Source organism: Mustelus asterias, chromosome 23, assembly GCF_964213995.1.
Source record: "Mustelus asterias chromosome 23, sMusAst1.hap1.1, whole genome shotgun sequence".
Classification (NCBI taxonomy): Eukaryota; Metazoa; Chordata; class Chondrichthyes; order Carcharhiniformes; family Triakidae; genus Mustelus; species Mustelus asterias.
The window spans coordinates 68,979,588-69,005,938 of NC_135823.1; the positions used below are offsets into that span (position 1 = coordinate 68,979,588).

A 26,351-nucleotide genomic window follows, 5' to 3' on the forward strand; every position below is an offset into this window, starting at 1 on the left:
CACAGCCTACCTGCACCAGATGGACTACAACAGTTCAAGAAGGTGGCTCATTACTCTCTGAAGGGTAATGAGGGACATACAACAAATACTGGTCTCACTTGTAACATGCATGACAATTTTAAAAATACTCCCTTCTCTCAGCATTTACAGAGAGTAACAAAGTTAATTTCTTAGTCACGGTACAGAAAGAAGCCATTCAGAACTTCATGTCTGTGCTAGTTCTCTGAAGGAGCAATTCACTGAGTAACACTTCCTTGCTTTTTTTTCCCTGTAGCCGTACAATTTTTTTCCTTTTGAAATAATGATCCAATTCTCTACTGAAAGCCTTAACTGACCCTGCCTCCACCACACAGCCAGGCAGTGCATTTCAGATCTGAACCACTCGCTGTGTGAAAATGTTTCTGCTTGTGTCCATTGCTTCTTTTGCCAATTACCTTAAAATTAATAGTCACTTGAGCAAATGTGGGTTAAGGAAAACTGACATGGATATGTTAGAACGCAAACAGCTGACGAAGGGTCATCCAGAATTGAAATGTTGGCTCTTTGTTGGATGTTGGACCACAGATGCTGTCTGACCTGCTGAGATTTTCCAGCATTTTCTTTTTTTTTTTAAAGTGTTGTATGGATTTGTTAGGACAGATCGTATTTAATTAGCTTGCTGGAGTTGATCTTGGTGAGGTAACAGACGGTTAATGATGGTAATGCTGTTGATGTGGTGTACTTGGGCTTCCAAAAGACATTTGATAAAGTGCCACACAACAGGCTTGTGAACAAAGTTGGAACTCATGGAACAAAAGGGACGGGAGCCAACATGCATACGGAATTGTTTTAAAGTTTATTCATTATTGTCACAAATAGTCTTACATTCACACTGCAAAGTTACTGAGAAAATCCCCTAGTGGCCACACTCCAGCACCTGTTCGGGTACACTGAGGGAGAATTTAGTATGGCCAATGCACCTAACCAGCATATCTCTGGACTGTGGGAGGAACACAGTAAGACGTTTAACAACACCAGGTTAAAGTCCAACAGGTTTATTTGGTAGCAAAAGCCACACAAGCTTTCGGAGCTGCAAGCCCCTTCTTCAGGTGAGTGGGAATTCTGTTCACAAACAGAGCTTATAAAGACACAAACTCAATTTACATGAATAATGGTTGGAATGCGAATACTTACAACTAATCAAGTCTTTAAGAAACAAAAGAACATGAGTGGAGAGAGCATCAAGACAGGCTAAAAAGATGTGTATTGTCTCCAGACAAGACAGCCAGTGAAACTCTGTGGGGGTTACAAATAGTGTGACATGAACCCAATATCCCGGTTGAGGCCGTCCTCTTGTGTGCGGAACTTGGCTATCAGTTTCTGCTCAGCGACTCTGCGCCGTCGTGTGTCGCGAAGGCCGCCTTGGAGAACGCTTACCCGAATATCAGAGGCCGAATGCCCGTGACCGCTGAAGTGCTCCCCAACAGGAAGAGAACAGTCTTGCCTGGTGATTGTCAAACGGTCACGGGCATTCGGCCTCTGATATTCGGGTAAGCGTTCTCCAAGGCGGCCTTCGCGACACACGACGGCGCAGAGTCGCTGAGCAGAAACTGATAGCCAAGTTCCGCACACACGAGGACGGCCTCAACCGGGATATTGGGTTCATGTCACACTATTTGTAACCCCCACAGAGTTTTACTGGCTGTCTTGTCTGGAGACAATACACATCTTTTTAGCCCGTCTTGATGCTCTCTCCACTCATGTTGTTTTGTTTCTTAAAGACTTGATTAGTTGTAAGTATTCGCATTCCAACCATTATTCATGTAAATTGAGTTTGTGTCTTTATAAGCTCTGTTTGTGAACAGAATTCCCACTCGCCTGAAGAAGGGGCTTGCAGCTCCGAAAGCTTGTGTGGCTTTTGCTACCAAATAAACCTGTTGGACTTTAACCTGGTGTTGTTAAACTTCTTACTGTGTTTACCCCAGTCCAACGCCGGCATCTCCACATCATGACTACTGTGGGAGGAAACCGGAGCACCCGGAGGAAACCCACGCAGACACGGGGAGAAGATGCAGACTCCAGTGACCCAAGCCAGGAGAGTTAGTACATTCTCCTCGTGTCTGCGTGGGTTTCCTCCGGGTACTCCGGTTTCCTCCCGCAGTCCAAAGATGTGTGGGTTAGGTTGATTGGCCATGCTAAAATTGCCCCTTAGAGTCCTGAGATGCGTAGGTTAGAGGGATTAGCGGGTAAATATGTAGGGATAAGGGGGTAGGGCCTGGGTGGGATTGTGGTCGGTGCAGACTCGATGGGCCGAATGGCCCTGGCACTGTGAGGCAGCAGCGCGTTACCCTCTGCCACCTTGACAACAGGAAACAAAGAGCTGTGGTGAACAGCTGTGTTTAGGACTGGAGGAGAGTTTTTAGTGGAGTTCCCCCAGGATCACTCTTAGGACCTCTGCTCTTCCTTGTATACATTAATGACTTGGACCTTGGCAGATTATACAAAACTTGGAAGCATTCTGGACCATGAGGAAGATGGTGCAGAGCTTCAAAAGAACATAGACAGGTTAGTGGAATGGGCAGACAAGCAACGGGTGAAATTTAATGCAGAGAAGTGTGAAGTGATTCATTTTAACAAGAATAATGGAGACAATATAAAGGGTACAATTCTAAAGGGGGTGTAGGTGGAGGAACCCGATTATGCACATAAATCATTGAAAATGGCAGGACAGGTTAAAAGAGCCATTAATAAAACTTGCAGCATCCTGGGATTTATCATAGGGAGGTGGGGTGAGGATGCATTGAATACTAAAACAGGAAGATACGTTATATCTGTATGAAATATTGAATCAGTCTCAAAAAAATTATTGGGTCCAGTTCTGTTCATCCACCTTTTGGAAGGATGTGAAGGCATTAGAAGGTGCAAAGATTCATGAGAATGGTTCCAAGAATGAGGAACTTAAATTACATGAAAAGATTGAAGAAGTTGGTGCTGTTTTACATTTGAGAAGAAAGGTTTAAGGGGAGATTTGGTAGAGGTATTCAAAATTGCAAGAGGTTTCTGGATAAGGTAGATATGGAGAAACTGTTCCCATTAGTGGAAGGATCAAGAATAAGGCGGCACAGATTTAAGGACCCTTCGGCAGCTGTTTGCGTTCTAACGTATGGGCGGCACAGTAGCACAGTGGTTAGCACTGCTGCTTCACAGCTCCAGGGACCTGGGTTCGATTTCCAGCTTGGGTCACTGTCTGTGTGGAGTTTGTACATTCTCCTCGTGTCTGCGTGGGTTTCCTCCGGGTGCTCCGGTTTCCTCCCGCAGTCCAAAGATGTGTGGGTTAGGTTGATTGGCTTTGCTAAAATTGCCCCTTAGAGTCCTGAGATGCGTAGGTTAGAGGGATTAGCGGGTAAATATGTAGGGATAAGGGGGTAGGGCCTGTGTGGGATTGTGGTCGGTGCAGACTCGATGGGCCAAATGGCCTCTTTCTGCACCGTAGGATTTCTATAATTCTATATCCATGTCAGTTTTCCTTAACCCACATTTGTTCAAGCGACTATTAATTCTAAAATCTTTCCCACCACCAATGTTAAAGTGTAGTTCAATTATCTTTTCTTACAGACAGCCCACTGTTCAGTTTCAATTTTGTCTGCTAATCTTCAATTCCAATTTATCTGGGAAAGATCCATTCTTACCCCAGATGTTTAGCATAGTTCTGCGTTAGCACACAGTGTTAACACATTGAACCCAAGCCATATCGCTGCATAAACATGGATGCATATAGTCAACAAGCTCCTAAATTCTTTAAATCATAGAAACCCTACAGTGCAGAAGGAGGCCATTCGGCCCATCGAGTCTGCACCGACCACAATCCCACCCAGGCCCTACCCCCACATATTTACCCCACTAATCCCTCTAACCTATGCATCCCAGGACTCTAAGGGACAATTTTTAACCTGGCCAATCAACCTGACCCGCACATCTTTGGACTGTGGGAGGAAACCGGAGGAAACCCACGCAGACACGAAGAGAATGTGCAAACTCCACACAGACAGTGACCCAAGCCGGGAATCGAACCCGGGACCCTGGAGCTGTGAAGCAGCAGTGCTAACCACTGTGCTACCGTGCCGCCAGGTTAGGCTTAAATAAATGCTGCATCTGTTCAGAGAAAGTGTGCAAACTGTCAGAACAAACCAGCTCGACGTGATGTACCTACATTCACATACCTCCCACAAATGATCACTGCAGGCACTAATGACCTTATCAAATATAGCAGCTGGCATGATTTGCACAAATGCAGGCGAGTCCAGGATGCCAATATGAAGCTCCAAGGACATTCGTAATGCCTCAGAAGGCTCAAAAGATGCCAACATCCACCATGTTTAAATATGTTTTTTATATTGTGCGAATACCGAAATGTTCCCATGGCATGGTTCTTGCACAATAAAATAGCTGCACATTGCCAAGGACCTCCAGAAGATCCTGTAAAATGGGAATTAGGACATTTCTATACTTGTCTATTAATTTTGTTTCATTTCACAGGACATGGGTGTCACTGGCTAGGCCAACATTTGAAGTTCTATATTCCAACAACACCCTCTCAATCTCTCATGGCTGAACAAGCATTCGGCAGTAGGAAGAACCCTCTCTCCATGGCGCTATTTGAAGGCATCATCTGATCATCTACTTCAAGGTTAAATGCTGATTGATTTTTTGAACTTGCTATGATTCTACTAGTCTTGAATACTGATGAAAAGATGTCCGTGTTGCTGTAGCTCTTCACCTTGCACTCATTGGGGCAAATGCACGAATGACAAATCTTAAGTGATGATCACAATTTAAACTACAGGAGAAAAAGGGAGCTGATTGTTCAGCAAGTCGACTCTGGTCAAGTCATTGCCATTTGTTGTCTGTCATCCATGTGCCTTTGCCTGTCCTGGTGCTCTTACACCTTGCTACCTTGAGGGCTGTAGGCATTAAACTACAAAGAAAAACTACCACAAGGAACTACAAAGGATCGTGAATGTAGCCCAATCCATCATCAAACCAGCCTCCCATCCATTGACTCTGTCTACACTTCCCGCTGCCTCGGCAAAGCAGCCAGCATAATTAAGGATCCCACACATCCCGGACATTCTCTCTTCCACCTTCTTCCATCGGGAAAAAGATACAAAATCTGAGATCACGTACAAACTGACACAAGAACAGCTTCTTCCCTACTGCTATCAGACTTTTGAATGGACCTATCTTGCACTAAATTTATCTTTCTCTACACCCTAGCTATGACTGTAACACTACATTCTGCACTCTCTCCTTTCCTTCTCTATGAACAGTATATCTTATGTGTATAGTCTTATGGTAATCATTTGTACTTGGAACTGAAGGTGAGGTTGGAAGGTCAGGCAGAAAGCTTTGAGCAAGCGGTTTGTCATGAAGAGAAACCTTAGATTATTTTGTGGAACAGTCAGAAGTCTCACAACACCCAGGTTAAATTCCAATAGGTTTATTTGGAATCACGAGCTTTCGGAGCACTGCTCCTTCATCAGGTGAGTGGAGTGGTAGGTTTCACAAACGCGGCATATATAGACAATCGCAAGATAATGGTTGGAATGCGAGTCTTTTCAGGTAATCAAGTCAAGACTGGTGTTGTGAGACTTCTTACTGTGCCCATCCCAGTCCAACGTCGATATTTCCACATCATATTTTGTAGAAAACAGTGTAAAGAAGAAAAGTAATTAGGACATATGTTTTTTTTTGGAGCATAATTCCCCCGCGATCTCCACCAATTTTGACTTTTCAACATTTAGATTTCCTCCTCCAGGTTTCATGTAAAGATTAAATAGGTTACTGAAGCATTACCATCAATAGAGAAACTTATTTGCAGCATTTTCTGTTCATATTTCCTCTCAATGTTTGTTTTCCCCTCCACCACAAAGGGAAGGAGTTTAAATTTAATAACCTGCTTTCTTACTACACATCCCTTCTTGTGTTGTCTTATCTTTCTTGTGCATCTTTAGCCACTCCTGCTGATTCTGTGTTGTAATGTGGAGATGCCGGCGTTGGACTGGGGTAAACACAGTAAGAAGTTTAACAACACCAGGTTAAAGTCCAACAGGTTTATTTGGTAGCAAAAGCCACACAAGCTTTCGGAGCTCCAAGCCCCTTCTTCAGGTGAGTGGGAATTCTGTTCACAACTCTTGTTCACAACTCTAGCTCTGTTTGTGAACAGAATTCCCACTCACCTGAAGAAGGGGCTTGGAGCTCCGAAAGCTTGTGTGGCTTTTGCTACCAAATAAACCTGTTGAACTTTAACCTGGTGTTGTTAAACTTCTTACTGATTCTGTGTTGGACAGTCCTGAAGTTATCTGACTTCTGCCAGACCTGACTGCCCAATTCAGCTGCCTGTTTAAAGTTTCAAAGTTTATTTGTTAGCGTCACAAGTAGGCTTACATTAACACTGCAATGAAGTTATTGTGAAAATCCTCGAGTCGCCACACTCTGGCGCCTGTTCGGGTACACTGAGGGAGAATTTAGCATGGTTAATGCACCCTAACCAGCACGTCTTTCAGGCTGTGGGAGGAAACCGGAGCACCCGGAGGAAACCCACGCAGACACGGGAAGAACATGCAAACTCCACACAGACAGTGACCCAAGACAGGAATCAAATCTGGGTCCCGATGCACCGTGAAGCAGCAGCGCGAACCACTGTGCCACCCTGCTGCCCTATACTGGTTAAAAAGAGTTGGATGGTTCCAAGCTAGTATAATAGAGTCATAGAGGTTTACAGCATGCAAACAGGCCCTTCAGCCCAACTTGTCCATGCCACCGTTTTTTTTAAAACCCCTAAGCTAGTCCCAATTGCCCACATTTGGCCCATATCCCTCTATACCCATCTTACCCATGTAACTGTCTAAATGCTTTTTAAAAGATAAAATTGTACCCGCGTCTACTACGACCTCTGGCAGCTTGTTCCAGACACTCACCACCCTCTGTGTGAAAAACAAACTGCTCCTCTGGACCCCTTTGTATCTCTCCCCTCTCACCTTAAACCTATGCCCTCTAGTTTTAGATCCCCTCCTTTGGGAAAAGATATTGACTATCCAGCTGATCTGTGCTCCTCATTATTTTATAGACCTCTATAAGATCACCCCCTCAGCCTCCTATGCTCCAGAGAAAAAAGTCCCAGTCTATCCAGCCTCTCCTTATAACTCAAACCATCAAGTCCCAGTAGCATCCTAGCAAATCTTTGTCTGCACTCTTTCTAGTTTAACAATATCCTTTCTATAATAGGGTGACCAGAACTGCACACAGTGTTCCATTACCAGGTCCAGGCAGCGGGCGATCGACAGGGCCGTCGATCCTGACTGTCTGCCCCTCTACCGCGGCTACGTTCGCAGCCAGGTGTCCCTGGAGCAGGGGGCATGCGGTGTCCACGGGCGCAGGTGACGCCTTCCACGCCCTACGGGCACCGCAGGGGCTGGGGTGCATTATAGACCCCGATAATCACATTTTGATTTGATGTTTTAAGTTTCCTTTGTACTTCTGTTCTGTTTGGGCTGTTCCCCCTTCTTTTGGGGAGCTGCCCCTTTTACTTTGTCCCTGAGTTCATTTGAGTTGGTTTATTCGGTTTGCCCTAAAAGAGGCACACAGTAGTGGTCCCCTTATTTGCGGAAGGATATATTGGCCTTGGAGGGAGTGCAGAGAAGGTTCACCAGGTTGATACCAGAGATGAGGGGTGTTGATTATGAGGAGAGACTGAGCAGATTGGGTTTGTATTCGTTGGAATTTAGAAGGCTGAGGGGGGATCTTATGGAGACCTATAAGATAATGAAGGAGCTGGATAGGGTAGAGGTGGAGAGATTCTTTCCACTTAGAAAGGAAACTAGAACTAGAGGGCACAGCCTCAAAATAAAGGGGGGTCAGGTTAGGACAGAGTTGAGGAGGAACTTCTTCTCTTAGAGGGTGGTGAATCTCTGGAATTCTCTGCCCACTGAAGTGGTGGAGGCTACCTCGTTGAATATGTTTAAATCACGGATAGATGGATTCCTGATCGGTAAGGGAATTAGGGGTTATAGGGATCAGGTGGGTAAGTGGAACTGATCCACTTCAGATCAACCATGATCTTATTGAATGGCGGGGCAGGCTCAAGGGGCTAGATGGCCTACTCCTGCTCCTATTTCTTATGTTCTTAGTATTCCAAGTGTGGCCTTACCAATGTCCTTTACAACTTCAACAAGACGTCCCAACTCCTGTATTCAATGTTCTGACCAATGAAACCAAGCATGCTGAATGCCTTCTTCACCACTCTGTCCACCTGTGACTCCACTTTCAAGGAGCTATGAACCTGTACCCCGAGATCTCTTTGTTCTGGAACTCTCCCCAAGCAGATGGAACTGTGCTGGTTTTTAATGAGGGATTTGGACTCAGTGAGTAGCTTGCTGCCTCTGCAGTGTATCCAGCTGCGGGATGTATCCAGCTGCAGTGTATCCAGGCGACGCTGTGCGGCGCTGCAGCGCCCTCACCCTCGCGCTGTGTCTGTCTCTCTCGGGGCTGTTGATAAAGTTTGATTGTTGACGTTTGTGCGGCTGCGCAGTCGGGAGCGGTTCTCCACACGTGGGCAAGATGGCGGCGCTGGATTCCGAGCAGGTGCCGGAGAACCGGGAACCGAGTGCGGGGCGCCGGGCCCGGGGGGGAGCCGGGCCCCGAGTGCGGGGAGCCGGGCCCGGGGGGGAGCCGGGTCCCGAGTGCGGGGCGCCGGGCCCGGGGGGGAGCCGAGTGCGGGGAGGGAGCCGGGCCCGGGGGGGAGCCGAGTGCGGGGAGCCGGGCCCGGGGAGGAGCGGGTCCAGGGCCTCCGGGCCGGTCTCTCTCTCTCTTTCTGGGATGGCAGAGCTGGGTGTCCCGCTCACTCCCCGGCCCGCTCCCCGGGAGGCTCGCGGTGGTTTCCAGGGAGCCGCCGGGCAGCTTTCTGAGCGACCCCAGCATGGTGACAGCACGGGGAGGCTGTTCGGCCCGCAGCGTCCGTGTTAGCTCTCTAAAGGAGCGAGACACCTCGTGCCGCTCTCCCCCCCCCGAACAACCCTGCCCCAAAGATGTGCAGGTTAGGGGGATTAGAGGGGTAAATGTGTGGGGTTACAAGGATTAGATGGGGAGAGGGCCTGGGTAAGGTCCTCTGTCGGAGAGTCAGTGCAGACTCGATGGGCTGAATGGTCTCCTGCACTGTGGGGACTCTACGAATCTTCCTTTTCAGATAATCCAATCCAAAGCTTCAGTTGAATCTGTCTCCACCACAATCTCAGGCAGTGGATTCTAGATCCTCACTAGATCCTTGTGTCTCCATTGCCTCTTTTGCTAATTACCTTAAATCTGCGTCCTCTGGTTCACTTTCACCAGTGGGAACAGTTTCTCTCCATCTAAATAAGGCAAACTGGGTCCTGAACTTTGAATAGAGGCATAGAGTAAGTACAATAGCAAGGGTGTTAGGATGACCTTTATAAAACACTGGCGTTTGACCTGAATTGCAGTATTCTGTGTTCTGTTCTGGGCACCACACCTTGGAGAGGATGCAGAAAAGATTTACTGGAATGGCTCCCAACATGAGGAACTTCAACTACGTGGATAGACTGGAGAATCTGGGGCTGTTTTCCATGGAAAAGAGGAAATTTGATGGAAATCTTCAAAGTCATGAGGGGTCTGGGCAGAGCAGATAGGGAAAACTGTTCCTGTTGGCAGAAAGATTAAGAACCCCTGACAACACTGATTTAAAGTGATTGCCAAAAGAAGCAACACTGACATAAGTAAAAAATCTTTTTTATGCAGCAAGTGGTTGGGATCCGGAATGCACTGCTTGAGAGAGTGATGGAGGCAGATTCAATCAAACCACTTAAAAAAGATTTGTATTATTACCTGAAGGATTATTCAGTCCATGGCTCCAGGAGAATAGTACTAAGTTAGCTGCTCTTGCAGAGATAGCACAGATATAATGAGCCAAATGGCCGCCTCTTGAGTTAATGATTCTATAATTATCCTTTTAGTAAAGTAATGTCTTTAGAAACCTTAACTTTTCTTGATTTTGTTATAATTGTGTTGTACTGCTGAAAAAACATCAGTATTGTGTAGGCACAGAATTGGAAAGAAAATGTGTAGAACTGAGATCAGAAGATTATTGAATAGTTCCAAAGTGGAAGTCTCTATCGGGAAAATTAGTTTATAAAGGGTGGAGGGGAAATTTATACTTTTAATAGCTTATGTCACAAAGCTTGTGGATAAATGCACTCACCTGAAGAAGGAGCGAGACTCCGAAAGCTCGTGCTACCAAATAAACCTGTTGGACTTTAACCTGGTGTTGTGAGACTTCTTACTGTATTTTATCTCAATATGAGTATGTACGTTTGTGTTGACTTCCTCCGCACGTTCTTCATTCCAACAGGTAACTAAGGCTGTGAAGGCCCTACTGGCATATGTGAAGAAAAGTAAGGATGACACAAAGCTATTCCTGAATGAAGATGAGAATATTTTGCTGAACGTTACAGTGTGGAAAATTCCAAATCAGGAGCTAACGATAAAAATGTAAGTGAACCGAAATGAAACTGGACGTACAAGCTGTGCCGATGGGTTCTGTGGCCTGCAGCGAGACTTTGGGATGACTTGATGGATTTTTACTTGTGGCTAATTTTGAAGCCCTGGTGCTGAGGGAAGCTTGTTTTTATTTTCACAGAACTCTGCCTCACGGAATTCGATCAGAGAATAAGGAAGTTTGTCTCTTCACTAAAGATGAACCAAACATGACAGCAGAACAGACAGAGAGGTTCTATAGAAAGCTGCTCAACAAGCATGGCATTCAGAATATAACAGAGGTAGACAAGCTATAAAATTGTGTTTAAAATCCGTGTGTTTACTTTCAAATTGTTCACTGTTGCAACATGATTCTCTCCAGTGGGAATGGCTGATTGGGATCTGTGACAAAGTACACCAGCATTAGTTGTGTCCCGCCCGTTCCAGACCATCTTTGTAATTTCTTCCAGGGCGTCAGAAGGAAAATCAAAACAATTGTCTGCAGAAAGGAGGTTCCCGGTGGTGGGGTTGTCCAGAACCAGGGGTCACAGTCTGAGGATTCGGGGTAGACCATTTAGGACGGAGATGAGGAGACATTTCTTCACCCAATGAGTGGTGAGCCTGTGGAATTCATTACCACAGGAAGTGGTTGATGCCAAAACATTGAATGTATTCAAGAGGCGGCTGGATATAGCACTTGGGGTGAATGGAATCAAAGGTTATGAGGAGAAAGCAGGATTAGGCTATTGAGTTGGACAATCGGCCATGATCGTGATGAATGGCAGAGCGGGCTGAAGGATAAAAAGGCCTCCTCCTGCTCCTATCTTCTATGTAATCCACTTTTGTGCATATCCCTCCCCATGTAGATATGCATTTCCACATTACTGAGTACTAGGATCTACATTCCGGAGTGGGAAAAATTCTAATTCTGGCCATGCATGACAACCAGTATGTCGTAAATCGGCTTGATATCATAGAATCCCTACAGTGCAGGAGGAGGCCATTCAGCCCATCAAGCCTGCACCGACAACAATCCCACCAGGCTCTATCCCCATGACCCCACTTACTTATCATGCTCAGCGCCCTGACCCAAAGGGGCAATTTAGCACGGCCAATCTACCTAACCCGCACATCTTGATTGTAGGAGGAAACCGGAGCACCTGGAGGAAACCCACGCAGACACGGGGAGAATGTGCAAAGTCCACACAGTGACCCAAGCCGGGAATTGAACCCAGGTCCCTGGCGCTGTGAGGCAGCAGTGCTGACCACTGCTGCTTGAAATATATAGTCTGATTTTATTTTTTTAGCTCCTCATGATGAGGAATATAGTTTTTTCAGATTTTACCTGTTGTCAGCTTTGAGAACTCAGCGAGTTGGCTGTGTGCGATTGGCTGCAAACTGAAGTAGAGGAAGTGGTGGCGTTAAAAGGAAATTGGGGAACACTACTTTAAGTTGTACGGATGAATTATTTCTCCTGAGACCATAAGACATTTGAGCAGAAATAGGCCATTTGGCCCATCGAGCATTCTCTAGCATTCAGTGAGATGATGATTGATCTGATGTGATAATCCTCAACTCCACTTTATCCACAATACTGTTGACTCCCTTCCTGACTAAAATTTTTGTCTAACTCAACCTTGAACGTACTTAGCGACCCAGCCTCGACAGCCCTCTGTGGTAAAGAATTCTACAGATTTACTACCCTCTGAGAGAAGAAATTACTCCTTATCTCTGTCCTACATGGGTGAACAGGGGCGTTACGGTGACAGTTGTTAGCACTACTGCCTCTCAGCGCCAGGATCCCGAGTTCGATTCCAGCCTCAGTTGCTCTCTGTGGAGTTTGCACATTCTGCCCGTGTCTGCGTGGGTTTCCTCCAGGTGCTCCGGTTTCCTCCCACAGTCCAAAGGTGTGCAGGTTAGGTTGATTGGCCATGCTAAATTGACCCGTTTCAGGGAGATTAGCAGGGTAAATATGTGGGGTTACAGGGATAGGGTGGGATTGTTGTCGGTGATGGGCCAAATGGCGGCCTCCTGTATGTAGGGGTTCTGTGATCTTATGAACCCTTACTCTGAGATTATGCCCTCTGGTCCCAGACTCTCCTTCAAGAGGAAACAACCTCTCAGCATCTACCCTGTCAATCCCCCTGAAAATCCTACATGTCTCAATAAGATCGCTTCTCATTCTTCTAAACTCCAACGAGTACAGACCCAACCTATTCACCCTCTCCTAATAAAATCCGTCCATACCTAGGATCAACCTAGCGAACCTTTTTTGGACTGCCTCCAACGCCAGTATATTTCCATAGAACCATAGAAAATTACAGCTCAGAAACAGGCCTTTAGGCCCTTCTTGTCTGTGCCGAACCATTTTTTGCCTAGTCGCATTGACCTGCACTTGGACCATATCCCTCCACACCCCTCTCATCCATGAACCGTCCAAGTTTTTCTTAAATGTTAAAAGTGACCCTTTTACCATTTACCACTTTATCCGGCAGCTCATTCCACACTCCCACCACTCTCTGCGTGAAGAAGCCCCCCCTAATATTCCCTTTAAACTTTTCTCCTTTCACCCTTAACCCATGCCCTCTGGTTTTTTCCTCCCCATGCCTCTGGAAAAAGCCTGCTTGCATTCACTCTATCTATACCCGTCAAAATCTTATACACCTCTATCAAATCTCCCCTCATTCTTGTACGCTCCAGGGAATAAAGCCCCAACCTATTCAATCTCTCTCTGTAACTCAGCTTCTCAAGTCCCGGCAACATCCTTGTGAACCTTCTCTGCACTCTTTCAACCTTATTCACATCCTTCCTGTAACTAGGTGACCAAAACTGTACACAATACTCTAAATTCAGCCTCACCAATGCCTTATATAACCTTACCATAACACTCCAACTTTTATACTCGATACTCCGATTTATAAAGGCCAATGTACCAAAGGCACTCTTTACGACCCTATCCACCTGTGACGTCACTTTTAGGGAATTCTGTACCTGTATTCCCAGATCCCTCTGTTCAACTGTACTCTTCAGAGTCCTACCATTTACCCTGTACGTTCTACTTTGGTTTGTCCTTCCAAAGTGCAATATCTCACACTTGTCTGCGTTAAATTCCATTTGCCATTTTTCTAGTTGGTCCAAATCCCTCTGCAAGCTTTGAAAACCTTCCTCACTGTCCACTACACCTCCAATCTTTGTATCATCAGCAAATTTGCTGATCCAATTTACCACATTATCATCCAGATCATTGATATAGATGACAAACAACAATGGACCCAACACCGATCCCTGCGGCACACCACTAGTCACAGGCCTCCACTCAGAGAAGCAATCCTCCACAACCACTCTCTGGCTTCTTCCATTGATGTGGAGATGCCGGCGTTGGACTGGGGTAAGCACAGTAAGAAGTCTCACGACACCAGGTTAAAGTCCAACAGGTTTATTTGGTAGCAAATACCATAAGCTTTCGGAGCGTGCTGCTCCTTCGTCAGATGGAGTGGTTATCTGTTCTCCAACAGTGCCCAGACACAGAAATCAAGTTACAGAATACTAATTAGAATGCAAATCTCTACAGCCAGCCAGGTCTTAAAAGGTACAGATAATGTGGTTGGAGGGAACATTAAACACAGGTTAAAGAGATGTGTATTGTCTCCAGACAGAACAGCTGGTGAGATTATGCAAGACCAGGGGCAAGCTGTGGGGGTTACTGATAATGTGACATAAATCCAACATCCCGGTTTAGGCCGTCCTCATGTGTGCGGAACTTGGCTATCAGTTTCTGCTCAGCGACTCTGCGCTGTCGTGTGTCGTGAAGGCCGCCTTGGAGAACGCTTACCTGAAGATCCAAGGCTGAATGCCCATGACTGCTGAAGTGCTCCCCCACAGGAAGAGAACAGTCTTGCCTGGTGATTGTCGAGCGGTGTTCATTCATCCGTTGCCGTAGCGTCTGCATGGTTTCCCCAATGTACCATGCCTCGGGACATCCTTTCCTTGGATCTTCAGGAAAGCATTCTCCATGGCGGCCTTCACGACACACGACAGCGCAGAGTCGCTGAGCAGAAACTGATAGCCAAGTTCCGCATACATGAGGACGGCCTAAACCGGGATGTTGGATTTATGTCACATTATCAGTAACCCCCACAGCTTGCCCCTGGTCTTGCATAACCTCACCAGCTGTTCTGTCTGGAGACAATACACATCTCTTTAACCTGTGTTTAATGTTCCCTCCAACCACATTATCTGTACCTTTTAAGACCTGGCTGGCTGTAGAGATTTGCATTCTAATTAGTATTCTGTAACTTGATTTCTGTGTCTGTGCACTGTTGGAGAACAGATAACCACTCCATCTGACGAAGGAGCAGCACGCTCCGAAAGCTTATGGTATTTGCTACCAAATAAACCTGTTGGACTTTAACCTGATGTTGTGAGACTTCTTACTGTTCTTCCATTGAGCCAGTGTCTAATCCAATTTACTACCTCCCCATGTATACCCAGCGACTGAACCTTCCTAACTAACCTCCCATGAGGGACCTTGTCAGAGGCCTTGCTGTAATCCAGGTAGACAACATCCACCGCCTTCCCTTCATCCACTTTCCTGGTAACCTCCTCGAAAAACTCTAATAGATTGGTCAAACATGATCTCATAGAAATCATAGAAACCCGACAGTACAGAAAGAGGCCATTCGGCCCATCGAGTCTGCACCGACCACAATCCCATCCAGGCCCTACCCCACATATTTTACCCGCTAATCCCTCTAATCTACGCATCCCAGGACACTAAGGGGCAATTTTAGCATGGCCAATCAACCTAACCCACACATCTTTGGACTGTGGTAGGAAACCGGAGCACCCGGAGGAAACCCACGCAGACACGAAGAGAATGTGCAAACTCCACACAGACAGTGACCCAAGCCGGGAATTGAACCCAGGTCCCTGGAGCTGTGAAGCAGCAGTGCTAACCACTCTGCTACCGTGCCGCCCCAAACCTACCACGCACAAAGCCATGTTGACTCTCCCTAATAAGTCCCTGTCTATCCAAATATTTGTAGATCCTATCCCTTATCCAATAACTTGCCCACCACCGACATCAAACTTACTGGCCTATAATTTCCTGGATTTCTTTTGGAACCTTTTTTAAACAACGGAACAACATGAGCCACCCTCCAATCATCTGGCACCTCCCCTGTGAATACTGACATTTTAAATATGTCTGCCAGGGCCCCTGCAAGTTCAACACTAGCTTCCCTCAAGGTCCGTGGGAATATCCTGTCCGGTCCTGGGGATTTATCCACTCTGATTTGCCTCAAGACAGCAAGCACCTCCTCCCCTTTAATCTGTAAAGGTTCCAGGCCCTCCCTACCTGTTTGCCCTATTTCCGTAGACTCCATGTCCGTTTCCTTAGTAAATACGGATGCAAAAAACCCATTTAATATCTCCCCCATTTCTTTCGGTTATATACGTGGCCGACCACTCTGATCTTCAAGGATCAATTTTATCCCTCACTATCCTTTTGCTCCTAACATACCTATGGAAGCTCTTTGGATTTTCCTTCACTCTGTCTGCCTGCTTTGGCTCATGTCGTCTTTTAGCCCTTCTGTTCCTTGCTGCCTGTATATTTCGTACAACTCTCTCTTCCTCTTAATCAGTGTTGCAATCTCCCTTGAGAACCAAGGTTCCTTATTCCTATTCACTTTGCCTTTAATCCTGACAGGAACATACAAACTCTGCAGTCTCAAAATTTCTCCTTTGAAGGCCTCCCACTTTCCATTTACATCCTTACCAGAGAACAGCCTGTGCCAATCCACACTTCCCAGATCCTTTCTCATTTCATCAAATTTGGCCTTTTTCCAGTTCAGAACTTCAACCCGAGGACCAGATCTATCCTTATCCACCATCAGGTTGAAACTAATGGCATTATGATCACTGGATCCAAAGTGTTCCCTCACACTCACATCCATCACCTGCCCTAACTCATTTCCCAATAGGAGATCCAATATCGCATCCTCTCTAGTTGGCACCTCTATATACTGATGTAGAAAATTCTCCTGAACGCATTTTACAAACTCTACCCTGTCTAAACCTTTAACAGTATGTGAGTCCCAATCTATATGTGGAAAATTAAAATCCCCATCTGTCACAACTTTGTGTTTCTTGCAGTTGTTAGCTATCTCTCTGCTGATTTGCTCCTCCAATTCTCGCTGACTATTGGGTGGTCTATAATACAACCCCATTAATGTGGTCATCCCTTTCCTGTTTCTCAGCTCCACCCATAGGGCCTCTGTAGACAAGCTCCCTAGTCTATCCTGCCTGAGTACCGCTGTAACGTTTTCCCTGACCAACAATGCTACCCCCCCACCTTTTATCCCTCTGCCTCTATCCCGCCTGAAACATTGGAACCCCGGAACATTGAGCTGCCAGTCCTGTCCCTCCTGTAGCCAAGTTTCACTAATGGCTATAATGTCATATTTCCATGTGTCTATCTATGCCTTCAGCTCATCTGCCTTCCCCACAATACTGCTGGCATTGAAATAGACACACCTCAAAAGGTTATTTCCACCACACTCAACCCTTCCATTTGTGATTTTGCTGGAACTAACCTGTCTTTTTACCCCTGCTCCACTATCTGCTCTGGCACTCTGGCTCCCATCCCCCTGCAAATCTAGTTTAAACGCTCCCCAATAACACTAGCAAACCTCCCTGCAAGTATATTGGTCCCCTTGTAGTTTCGGTGTAACCCGTCTCTTGTACAGGTCCCACCTGCCCCAGAAGAGGTCCCAATGATCTAAGAATCAGAAACCCTGCCCCCTACACCAGTTTCTCAGCCACGTTTTCATCCGCCCAAGCATCCTACTCCTACCCTCACTGGCACGTGGTACAGGTAACAATCCTGAGATTACTACCCTTGGGGTCCTGCTTTTTAACTTCCTTCCAAGCTCTTTGTACTCACTTTTTAGGACCTCCTCGCTCTTCCTACCTACGTCATTTGTACCGATGTGTACCACAACATCTGGCTGATCACCGTCTCACTTTAGAACGCTGTGCACGCGATCAGAGACATCCCTGACCTTGGCACCCGGGAGGCAGCAAACCATGCGGGAGTCTCTGTCCCGACCACAGAACCTCCTGTCCGTACCTCTGACCATTGAGTCCCCTATCACTACTGCTCTCCTCTTCTTCCTCCCACCCTTTTGCGCTGTAGAACCAGACTCCGTATCAGAGTTCCGGCTGTCACAGCTTGTCCCAGGTAAAGCATCTCCCACAACAGTATCCAATTCAGTATACCTGTTGTGGAGGGGTATGGCCACAGGGGAACCCTGTTCTGCCTGTCCTTTCACATTTCCATTTCCTCTCCTTAGAGTAACCCAATTTCCTGTGTTCTGCTGCTTAGGTGTAACTACCTCCCTAAAGCTACTGTCTATAAACTCCTCATTCTCCTGAATTAGATGGAGGTCATCAAGCTCCTTCTCCAGTTCCCTAACACGCTTTGCTAGCAGCTGCAGCTGGATGCATCTTTTGCAGGTGCTGTCGTCAGGGATACCGGAGGTCTCCCTGATCTCCCACATCCTGCAAGAGGAGCATTCCAACATCTTGCCTGGCATTTTTTTTTTACTCTGGGGGAAAAACAGGAATAAACTTTCTGGGGGAAAAAAACCTACTCTCAATTCTGCCTGTTCTCGCCGAAGCCCGTTGAGCCAAAGCCCTTCAGCTCTCACTCTGCTCCCTGCTCACTCCGCTGCCCGCTGAATAGTGCGGCCTGCTTTTAAACCTCCCATGCACTAAAAAAAAACACTCCAAAAAACCCTTCCCAGAACACCCCGCGGCCTACTTCCAGTTTACAGTTTGAAACTTTAAAAAATAAATAAAGCCCGCGAAAATGTAATTTAAAGGTCGATTTCTCACCCTAGCACTCCTGCAACAAACCGCTCCTCTTTGCCTCCCCTTGGATAGGGGGAGCAAAACTGTTCAGTTTTCCAGGAGTGGTTAAACTGGTCAATGGTAAAAGCCAACATGGACTGTTTGGACTGAATGGCCTCTTTTTATGAAACTTTGTTGGAAATTGTATTCTGCTCCAACGGATTCAAGATCTGAAGAATAAACACAACTGTGTTTTCCACACTGGCAATCTCTTTACCTTCTCTGAAATAATAAAATGATGCTAAATTTGTTCAATTCCCCTTTCTGTTTGTTTTAAAACTTGTGTGCAACTTTTATAACTCAATTACATCATAAATTTCCACGTGATTTAACCTGCTTTTATTGTAGCGTTTCTTTGTAATGGTTCCTGAAGGTAGTTTTCATTCAAATTTGACTGCAAATATTGTAATGGGAGCTTATTGAAGTGGAGATGTCGCCGTTGGACTGGGGTGGGCACAGTAAGAAGCCTCACAACAGGTTAAAGTCCAACAGATTTATTTGGAATCACTAGCTTTTGGAGTGCTACCGCGGAGGCCACTCACCTGAGGAAGGCGCGACGCTCCGAAAGCTCGTGATTCCAAATTAACCTGTTGAACTTATTGAAATTAAGGGTCTTAGTCAAATGAACCTCCCTCACTGTGGGGTTGATGAGTTTGTACATTGATAAGATATAACCTCCCATTCCTGGGTAAGTAATCTAGTGAAAGTACAAGAGTTTTGTTTCAACGAGAAAATAATTGAGCAATTTACATGTTCTTTGGTAAAATGGTGCAGTGTTTAATGCCAGTTTTATTTTGTTAGATTGTCCCATATAAAGCGCTGAAGACCGAATACAAACCATTTGAAGCAAAGCGGCGTTTGTTGAACAGATTTGATCTGTTCCTCGCTGATGACCGAATCAGACGACTTTTACCCTCTCATTTAAGCAAACATTTTTACAAATCTAAAAAGTAAGTAATATAAATATATTGTTGGATTTGGATTAAGGATTTGATTCATTATTGTCACATGTATTAACATACAGTGAAAAGTATTGTTTCTTGCGCGCTATACAAAGCATACCGTTCATAGAGAAGGAAACGAGAGAGTGCAGAATGTAGTGTAACAGTCATAGCTAGGGTGTAGAGAAAGATCAACTTAATACAAGGTAGGTCCATTCAAAAGTCTGACAGCAGCAGGGAAGAAGCTGTTCTTGAGTCGGTTGGTATGTGACCTCAGACTTTTGTATCTTTTCCCCGACGGAAGAAGGTGGAAGAGAGAATGTCCGGGGTGCGTGGGGTCCTTAATTATGCTGGCTGCTTTGCCGAGGCAGCGGGAAGTGTAGACAGAGTCAATGGATGGGAGGCTGGTTTGCATGATGGATTGGGCTACATTCATGACCTTTTATAGTTCCTTGCGGTCTTGGGCAGAGAATTCTTCAAGGACAAATCTCATTGTATTTTTTACTTTTCTAATCCTCAAGTTGCCACATTTAAGTACATAAAATAATCTAAATTTAACTATCTTGCATTAACTGTCGCTCATATTCAAATGGTCTCAACCATTACCCCATTTCTGAGTAATGAAGTGGGTGAGTTGGACACCACCTTTAGCACTGAATCGCAGTAAATGATTACTGAAGCAATACACGACCATTGCAGTAGGGCGCACTTCTGGATTTTTAATGAGACCAAGTACTCATTAGATGTGCAGTTATCCCAATATAATCAAGATTATATTCCTATGAAAGGAGGAACTAGCGCAAAGGAAATGGTTGTAGTTGTTGGAGGTCAATCATCTTGCCCCAGGACATCACTGTAAGAGTTCCTCAAGTTCGTGTCCGAGGCTCAACCATCTTCAACTGCTCCCATCAATAACCTTCCCTCAATAGGTTAGAACAGAATTGTCCTCTGGTGATTGCACAGTGTTCAGTACTATTTAGACAACTCCTCAGATACTGAAGCAGTGTGTGTCCATGTACAATGGCACCTGGGCAATGTTCAGGCTTGGGCAGATTGGGGACAAGTAGCATTTGGGCCTCAAGAGCCAGGCAATGACTATCTCAGACAAGAGAGAATCTTAACTATCTCCTCTTGACATCAGTGGCATTACCATTGTTGAATCAACATTCTGGGGGTTACCATTGACTTGAGATTTAACTGGACCAGCTATATATTTACTGTGGCAACAAGAGCAGATCAGAAGCTGGGTATTCTTAGACAAGTAATTCACCTCCTGACTCCCCAAAGCCTGTCCACCACCTACAAGACACAGGTCAGGAGTGCGATGGAATACTCTCCGCTTGTCTGGATGGGCGCAGCTCCAACAATCAAGAAGCTGGACCATTCAAGATGAGCAGTTCCATTGATTGGCATCCCATCCACCACAGAGACACAATGGCAGCAGTGTGTTCCATCTATAAAATATACTGCATTAACTCACTAAGACTCTTTCAACACACCTTCCAAACCACCAACCTCTGCAATTTAGATGTACAATTGCAGCGGGTGCATGAGGACCCAGCCTTACTCGGAAATATATCGCCGTTCCTTCACTGCTCCTGGGTCAAAATTCCGAGACTCCCTTTCTATCGGCACTATGGGAATACTTACTTTGCAGCAGGCTACCACCACCTTATTGTGGGCCAATAATGAAGGGCAGCAGATGTTGGCTTTGCCAGTGACAATCGTGCATTCCCTTCCCCACCACCACTGCAACAACTGGTGGTGGGGAAGGGAATGAACAGGCGCCGGAGTGTGGCGACTAGGGGATTTTTGCAGTAACTTCATTGCAGTGTGAATGTAAGCCTACTTGTGACTAATAAATAAAATTCTAGACCAGCCAGTGACGCCCACATCCCATGAATGAATGAATGGATTAAAAATAATTTTATTTTGACTTCTGATTTTCAGAGTACCTCTGTCAGTAAACCTGTCTGCAAAGAATCTGGCAGAAAATCTGAACCGAAGGATCCAGGGTACGATCCTTCCTATCAGCAAGAGGGGCAGCTGTTAGTGAGTATTGAGGCATATGGTTGCATCGTGTGTTCCTCGAGTTTGGGAGGATCTAACCCACTCTCTTACCCAACACCAAAAATCAATTCTTTTTTCATTTGCAAAATAATTCTGAATAAGAGTGACAAGTAAAAGGACAGAACTGCCTGTAGAATGCTAAATGATAAGCAAATCTGATATATCTAATTTTGCATTGGGCTGAGTGTTTCCTATTAAGTTTACGTTACAAGTCTATCCTTCTAAATTCCTGACACAGAAGGAGCTGGGCATTCCCAGTGGCTGTTTACACCTTGAATACTGATGTTCCTAAAACCTTCTCGACCAGTATTTGTACTCACTGAACAGCACATTTAATCACAGGTGTGTTTGAATAACATAGAACAGTACAGCACAGAACAGGCCCTTCGGCCCACGATGTTGTGCCAAGCTTTATCTGAAACCAAGATCAAGCTATCCCACTCCCTATCATCCTGGTGTGCTCCATGTGCCTATCCAATAACCGCTTAAATGTTCCTAAAGTGTCTGACTCCACTATCACTGCAGGCAGTCCATTCCACACCCCAACCACTCTCTGCGTAAAGAACCTACCTCTGATATCCTTCCTATATCTCCCACCACGAACCCTACAGTTATGCCCCCTTGTAATAGCTCCATCCACCCGAGGAAATAGTCTTTGAACGTTCACTCTATCTATCCCCTTCATCATTTTATAAACCTCTATTAAGTCTCCCCTCAGCCTCCTCCGCTCCAGAGAGAACAGCCCTAGCTCCCTCAACCTTTCCTCATAAGACCTACCCTCCAAACCAGGCAGCATCCTGGTAAATCTCCTCTGCACTCTTTCCAGCGCTTCCACATCCTTCTTATAGTGAGGTGACCAGAACTGCACACAGTATTCCAAATGTGGTCTCACCAAGGTCCTGTACAGTTGCAGCATAACCCCACGGCTCTTAAACTCCAACCCCCTGTTAATAAAAGCTAACACACTATAGGCCTTCTTCACAGCTCTATCCACTTGAGTGGCAACCTTTAGAGATCTGTGGATATGGACCCCAAGATCTCTCTGTTCCTCCACAGTCTTCAGAACCCTACCTTTGACCCTGTAATCCACATTTAAATTCGTCCTACCAAAATGAATCACCTCACATTTATCCGGGTTAAACTCCATTTGCCATTTTTCAGCCCAGCTTTACATCCTATCTATGTCTCTTTGCAGCCTACAACAGCCCTCCACCTCATCCACTACTCCACCAATCTTGGTATCATCAGCAAATTTACTGATCCACCCTTCAGCCCCCTCCTCTAAGTCATTAATAAAAATCACAAAGAGCAGAGGACCAAGCACTGACCCCTGCGGCACTCCGCTAGCAACTTGCCTCCAATCCGAAAATTTTCCATCCTCCACCACCCTCTGTCTTCGATCAGACAGCCAGTTACCTATCCAATCGGCCAACATTCCCTCTATCCCACACCTCCTCACTTTCATCAGCGCTTTGTTTATCTCTACATGACAGTGAACAAAGTAACCAGCTGATCTTGTGGTTGACATGTGCTCTGTTTCACTTGCCAGCAATTTAAAATTAGACCCTTGAAATGAAATGTCAGTGAACGAAGTAGCACGCTTTTTACCAATTGAAATTCCAGCTTCAGGTAAAGAGATGCCAGGCTTGGGAAAATTTGCTTGATTTAACTTTTGTGAAAGGTAACAGTGAGTTCAAAGGGTGACTGGGGAAGCCTTTGAGGCACTCTGCTTATCCAAGTCACAAATGACATGTTGTGTGACAAAGATAAACTATCCTCCTCGCCCTTCTCAGCCTGCCTGCTGCTTTCGACACTTGACCACACAGTCCTCCTCCAATCTGGGTGGGAGTGCACTTGTTTGCTTCTATTCTTATCTAATTGTAACCAGAGTATCACCTAGGAATGGTTTCTCTCCTTACTCCCAAGCTAAATTATCCGCCTATTTATCTAACATCCAGTACCAGATGGACAAAAAATTTCCCCCAACTAACCATTGGAAAGACGGAAGTTTTTGTTTTTCACTCCCTGGCAACTGTCAAGAGGCTGAACCAGCCTGCTTTTCGTAAACTCTTATGCTTGACCCTGAGTTCGGCTTTTGACCACATGCCCGCACTAGAGTCAGAGAGGTTCACAGCATGAAAACAGGCCCTTCGGCCCAACTTGTCTGTGCCACCCTTTTTTTTAGCAACTAAGCTAGTCCCAATTACGCACGTTTGGCCCATATCCCTCTATACCCATCTTACCCATGTAACTGTCTAAATGTTTTTTTAAAAGACAACATTGTACCCGTCTCTACTACTGCCTCTGGCAGCTCGTTCCAGACACTCACCACCCTCTGTGTGAAAAAATTGCCCCTCTGGACACTTTTGTATCTCTCCTTAAACCTATGCCCTCTAGTTTTAGACTCCCCTACCTTTGGGAAAAGATATTGACTATCTAGCTGATCTATGCCCCTCATTATTTTATAGACCTCTATAAGATCACCTCTAGGTTTCCTACGCCCTAGGGAAAATAGTCCCAGTCTATCCACCCTCTCATAACTCATAATTCACTAAGGCTGCCTATTTTCACCCCCGTAATAGCGCCCAACTTCACCTCTTGGGTGAGTTGTTGAGACCCTCGTCCCTGCCTTTGTTACTTTTCAGATTTGATTATTCCATCGCATCCCTGGCAGGCCCCTCACACCCAACCCCCTGTAAGTTTAAGTCATCCAATGCCTGTGCCCCTGCTCACTCTTGCCCAGCACTCCAGCGTTATTGACCTAGATTGTTTCTCTTGTAGCATTCAATGGTTCTTGAATGAGTCCACGGATTGCACTGCTGTGTGAATGAGTCTATTCCATGTATTAATAATGCCTTGTTTGAAAAATGTCTTGACGGTGGTTAGCAATGCTGCCTCACAGTGCTAGGGAACCGGGTTCAATTCCGGCCTTGGGTCACCCTCTGTGAGGAGTTTGCACGTTCTCCCCGTGTCTGCGTGGGTTTCCTCCGGGTGCTTCGGTTTCCTCCCATAGTCCAAAGATGTGCGGGTTAGGTGGATTGGCCATGCTGAATTGCCCCTTAGTGTTAGAGGGCTTGCAGGGTAAATATGTGGGTTTATGGGGATAGGGCCTGGGTGGGATTGTTGTCGGTGCAGACTCAATGGGCCGAATGGCCGCCTCCCGCACTGTAGGGATTCCATGAGATAGGTTCTAATTTTTCTCTTTAAATCTGTTCTTACACTCTCGCAATTTAATTTTTAATTACCTTAGAGTTGACCTTTTTCTGTATTATTTACAATCATCTATTCCTTTAACAAAATCACCTCTTGGACGCCTCATTTAAAACCAAAAGGCCCAGGATCTAGAAATGTTGCAGGTTTGAAACAAGCACATACATGTGCAGTAATGTTTGAGTGGTGGGTGCACAATCAATCTATAGAAGCTCCGAGTTAAAGTCCCGCTCCAAATCTTGATGGCCAAGAAAGGCGCATTCATAACATGGCCAAACAGATTGAGTAACAGCTTGTAAATCCTTCCAACATACACCACTGGCAGGAGAGATATATAATGGAAAGAATATTGGAGCCCCTACCATCATTATGCATTGTTCCAGACTGCAACATGCATGTAAACATGTAGGGTGGTTAGCACTGCTGCCTCACAGCGCCAGGGACCTGGGTTCAATTCCTGGCTTGCGTCACTATGTGGAGTCTGCACGTTTTCCCCGTGTCTGCGTGGGTTTCCTCCCACAGTCCAAAAGATCTGCTGGTTAGGTGGATTGGCCGTGCTAAATTCTCCCTCAGTGTACCCAAACAGATGCCGGAGTGTGGCAAGGAGGGGATTTTCACAGTAACTTCATTGCAGTGTCAATGTAAGCCCACTTGTGACACTGATAGATAAACCTAATAAACGTAAAGGTGCTTTTGTCAGAATAAGGTGTCACCAATCAATGGCATTCTAAAAGGAAAAGGGGAAGAGGTGAAAGTCATTCCAATGCACATCCTGGAAAGGAAATAGAATGACTGGCAAAGTGAAAAATAGGAGATGGTAAAACTGCAGAGGCAAGCAGGAGACTCCAGGAGGCATCCTGAGAGAAATGAAAGACATATTGACATTACCAAGAGCCTGTGTAAAGGGAGAGGAATAAGCAGATAAAAAGAAAGTATGACAGGCAACACACGTTTATGTTTGCGAGCAAACGGCTGTTGCAGAGGGGGAGTCACTGAGACCACTGGAGAACTCCTACTGTAGAAAAATGTTACATCTGCATAAAATGTCATGTGTATAAAGCCACCTGTAAAAATAGGCATCATTTCTCCACTATTTTAAAAATAAGAATTAGTTTTTCAGGACCAACAAGTTTATTCAGCTGTAATTATGAACTTAGTACACCATTAAAATCCAGTTACACTTCATCCAGCAAGATGTAACTTACGGGATTTTACCGCAAGATTGACAGCTTAAAAGAGAAAGTTCTCAGTTCATAGATTCCTGATTGGCTGACTTGGGGAACTTCAACAGCGTATCCTGTGTAGAAACATTAGTCACTAAGAGTAAACTCTGGATCACTACATTTAGCTGTGTCAGTGCAGACTCCAGAAGTTGCTGTCAGATTCAGAGTAGTAATGACAGCGAATGCTGAAATTTTTGCAGATATCAATACTACAAACTCTGAGCCAATTCAGTGGGTGGCACAGTGGTTAGCACTGCTGCCTCACAGCGCCAGGGACCCGTGTTCGATTCCCGGCTTGGGTCACTGTCTGTGTGGAGTCTGCATGTTCTCCCCGTGTCCCCCGGCGCTCCGATATTTCTTCCCACAGCCCAAAGATGTGCTGGTTAGGTGAATTGGCCATGTTACATTGCCTCTTAGTGTTCGGAGGACTAGCTAGGGTAAATGCTTAGTGTTATGGGGATAGGGCCAGGGT

The 26,351-nt window shown here is 45.7% G+C and overlaps 1 protein-coding gene across 1 annotated transcript in view; it reads left to right on the forward strand.

Annotated features, from left to right (window-relative positions):
- Positions 1 to 8,525: 8,525 nt before the first annotated feature.
- rsl1d1 (ribosomal L1 domain containing 1) overlaps positions 8,526 to 26,351 on the forward strand; it is a 28,640-nt gene continuing 10,814 nt past the window's right edge. Inside the window, exons 1-5 of the mRNA XM_078240880.1 lie at positions 8,526 to 8,619; positions 10,400 to 10,539; positions 10,688 to 10,826; positions 19,237 to 19,385; positions 21,327 to 21,428. Of these exons, the coding sequence (XP_078097006.1) occupies positions 8,596 to 8,619; positions 10,400 to 10,539; positions 10,688 to 10,826; positions 19,237 to 19,385; positions 21,327 to 21,428 (554 nt within the window). The 5' untranslated portion in view covers positions 8,526 to 8,595. The remainder of the gene's footprint in view (positions 8,620 to 10,399; positions 10,540 to 10,687; positions 10,827 to 19,236; positions 19,386 to 21,326; positions 21,429 to 26,351) is intronic.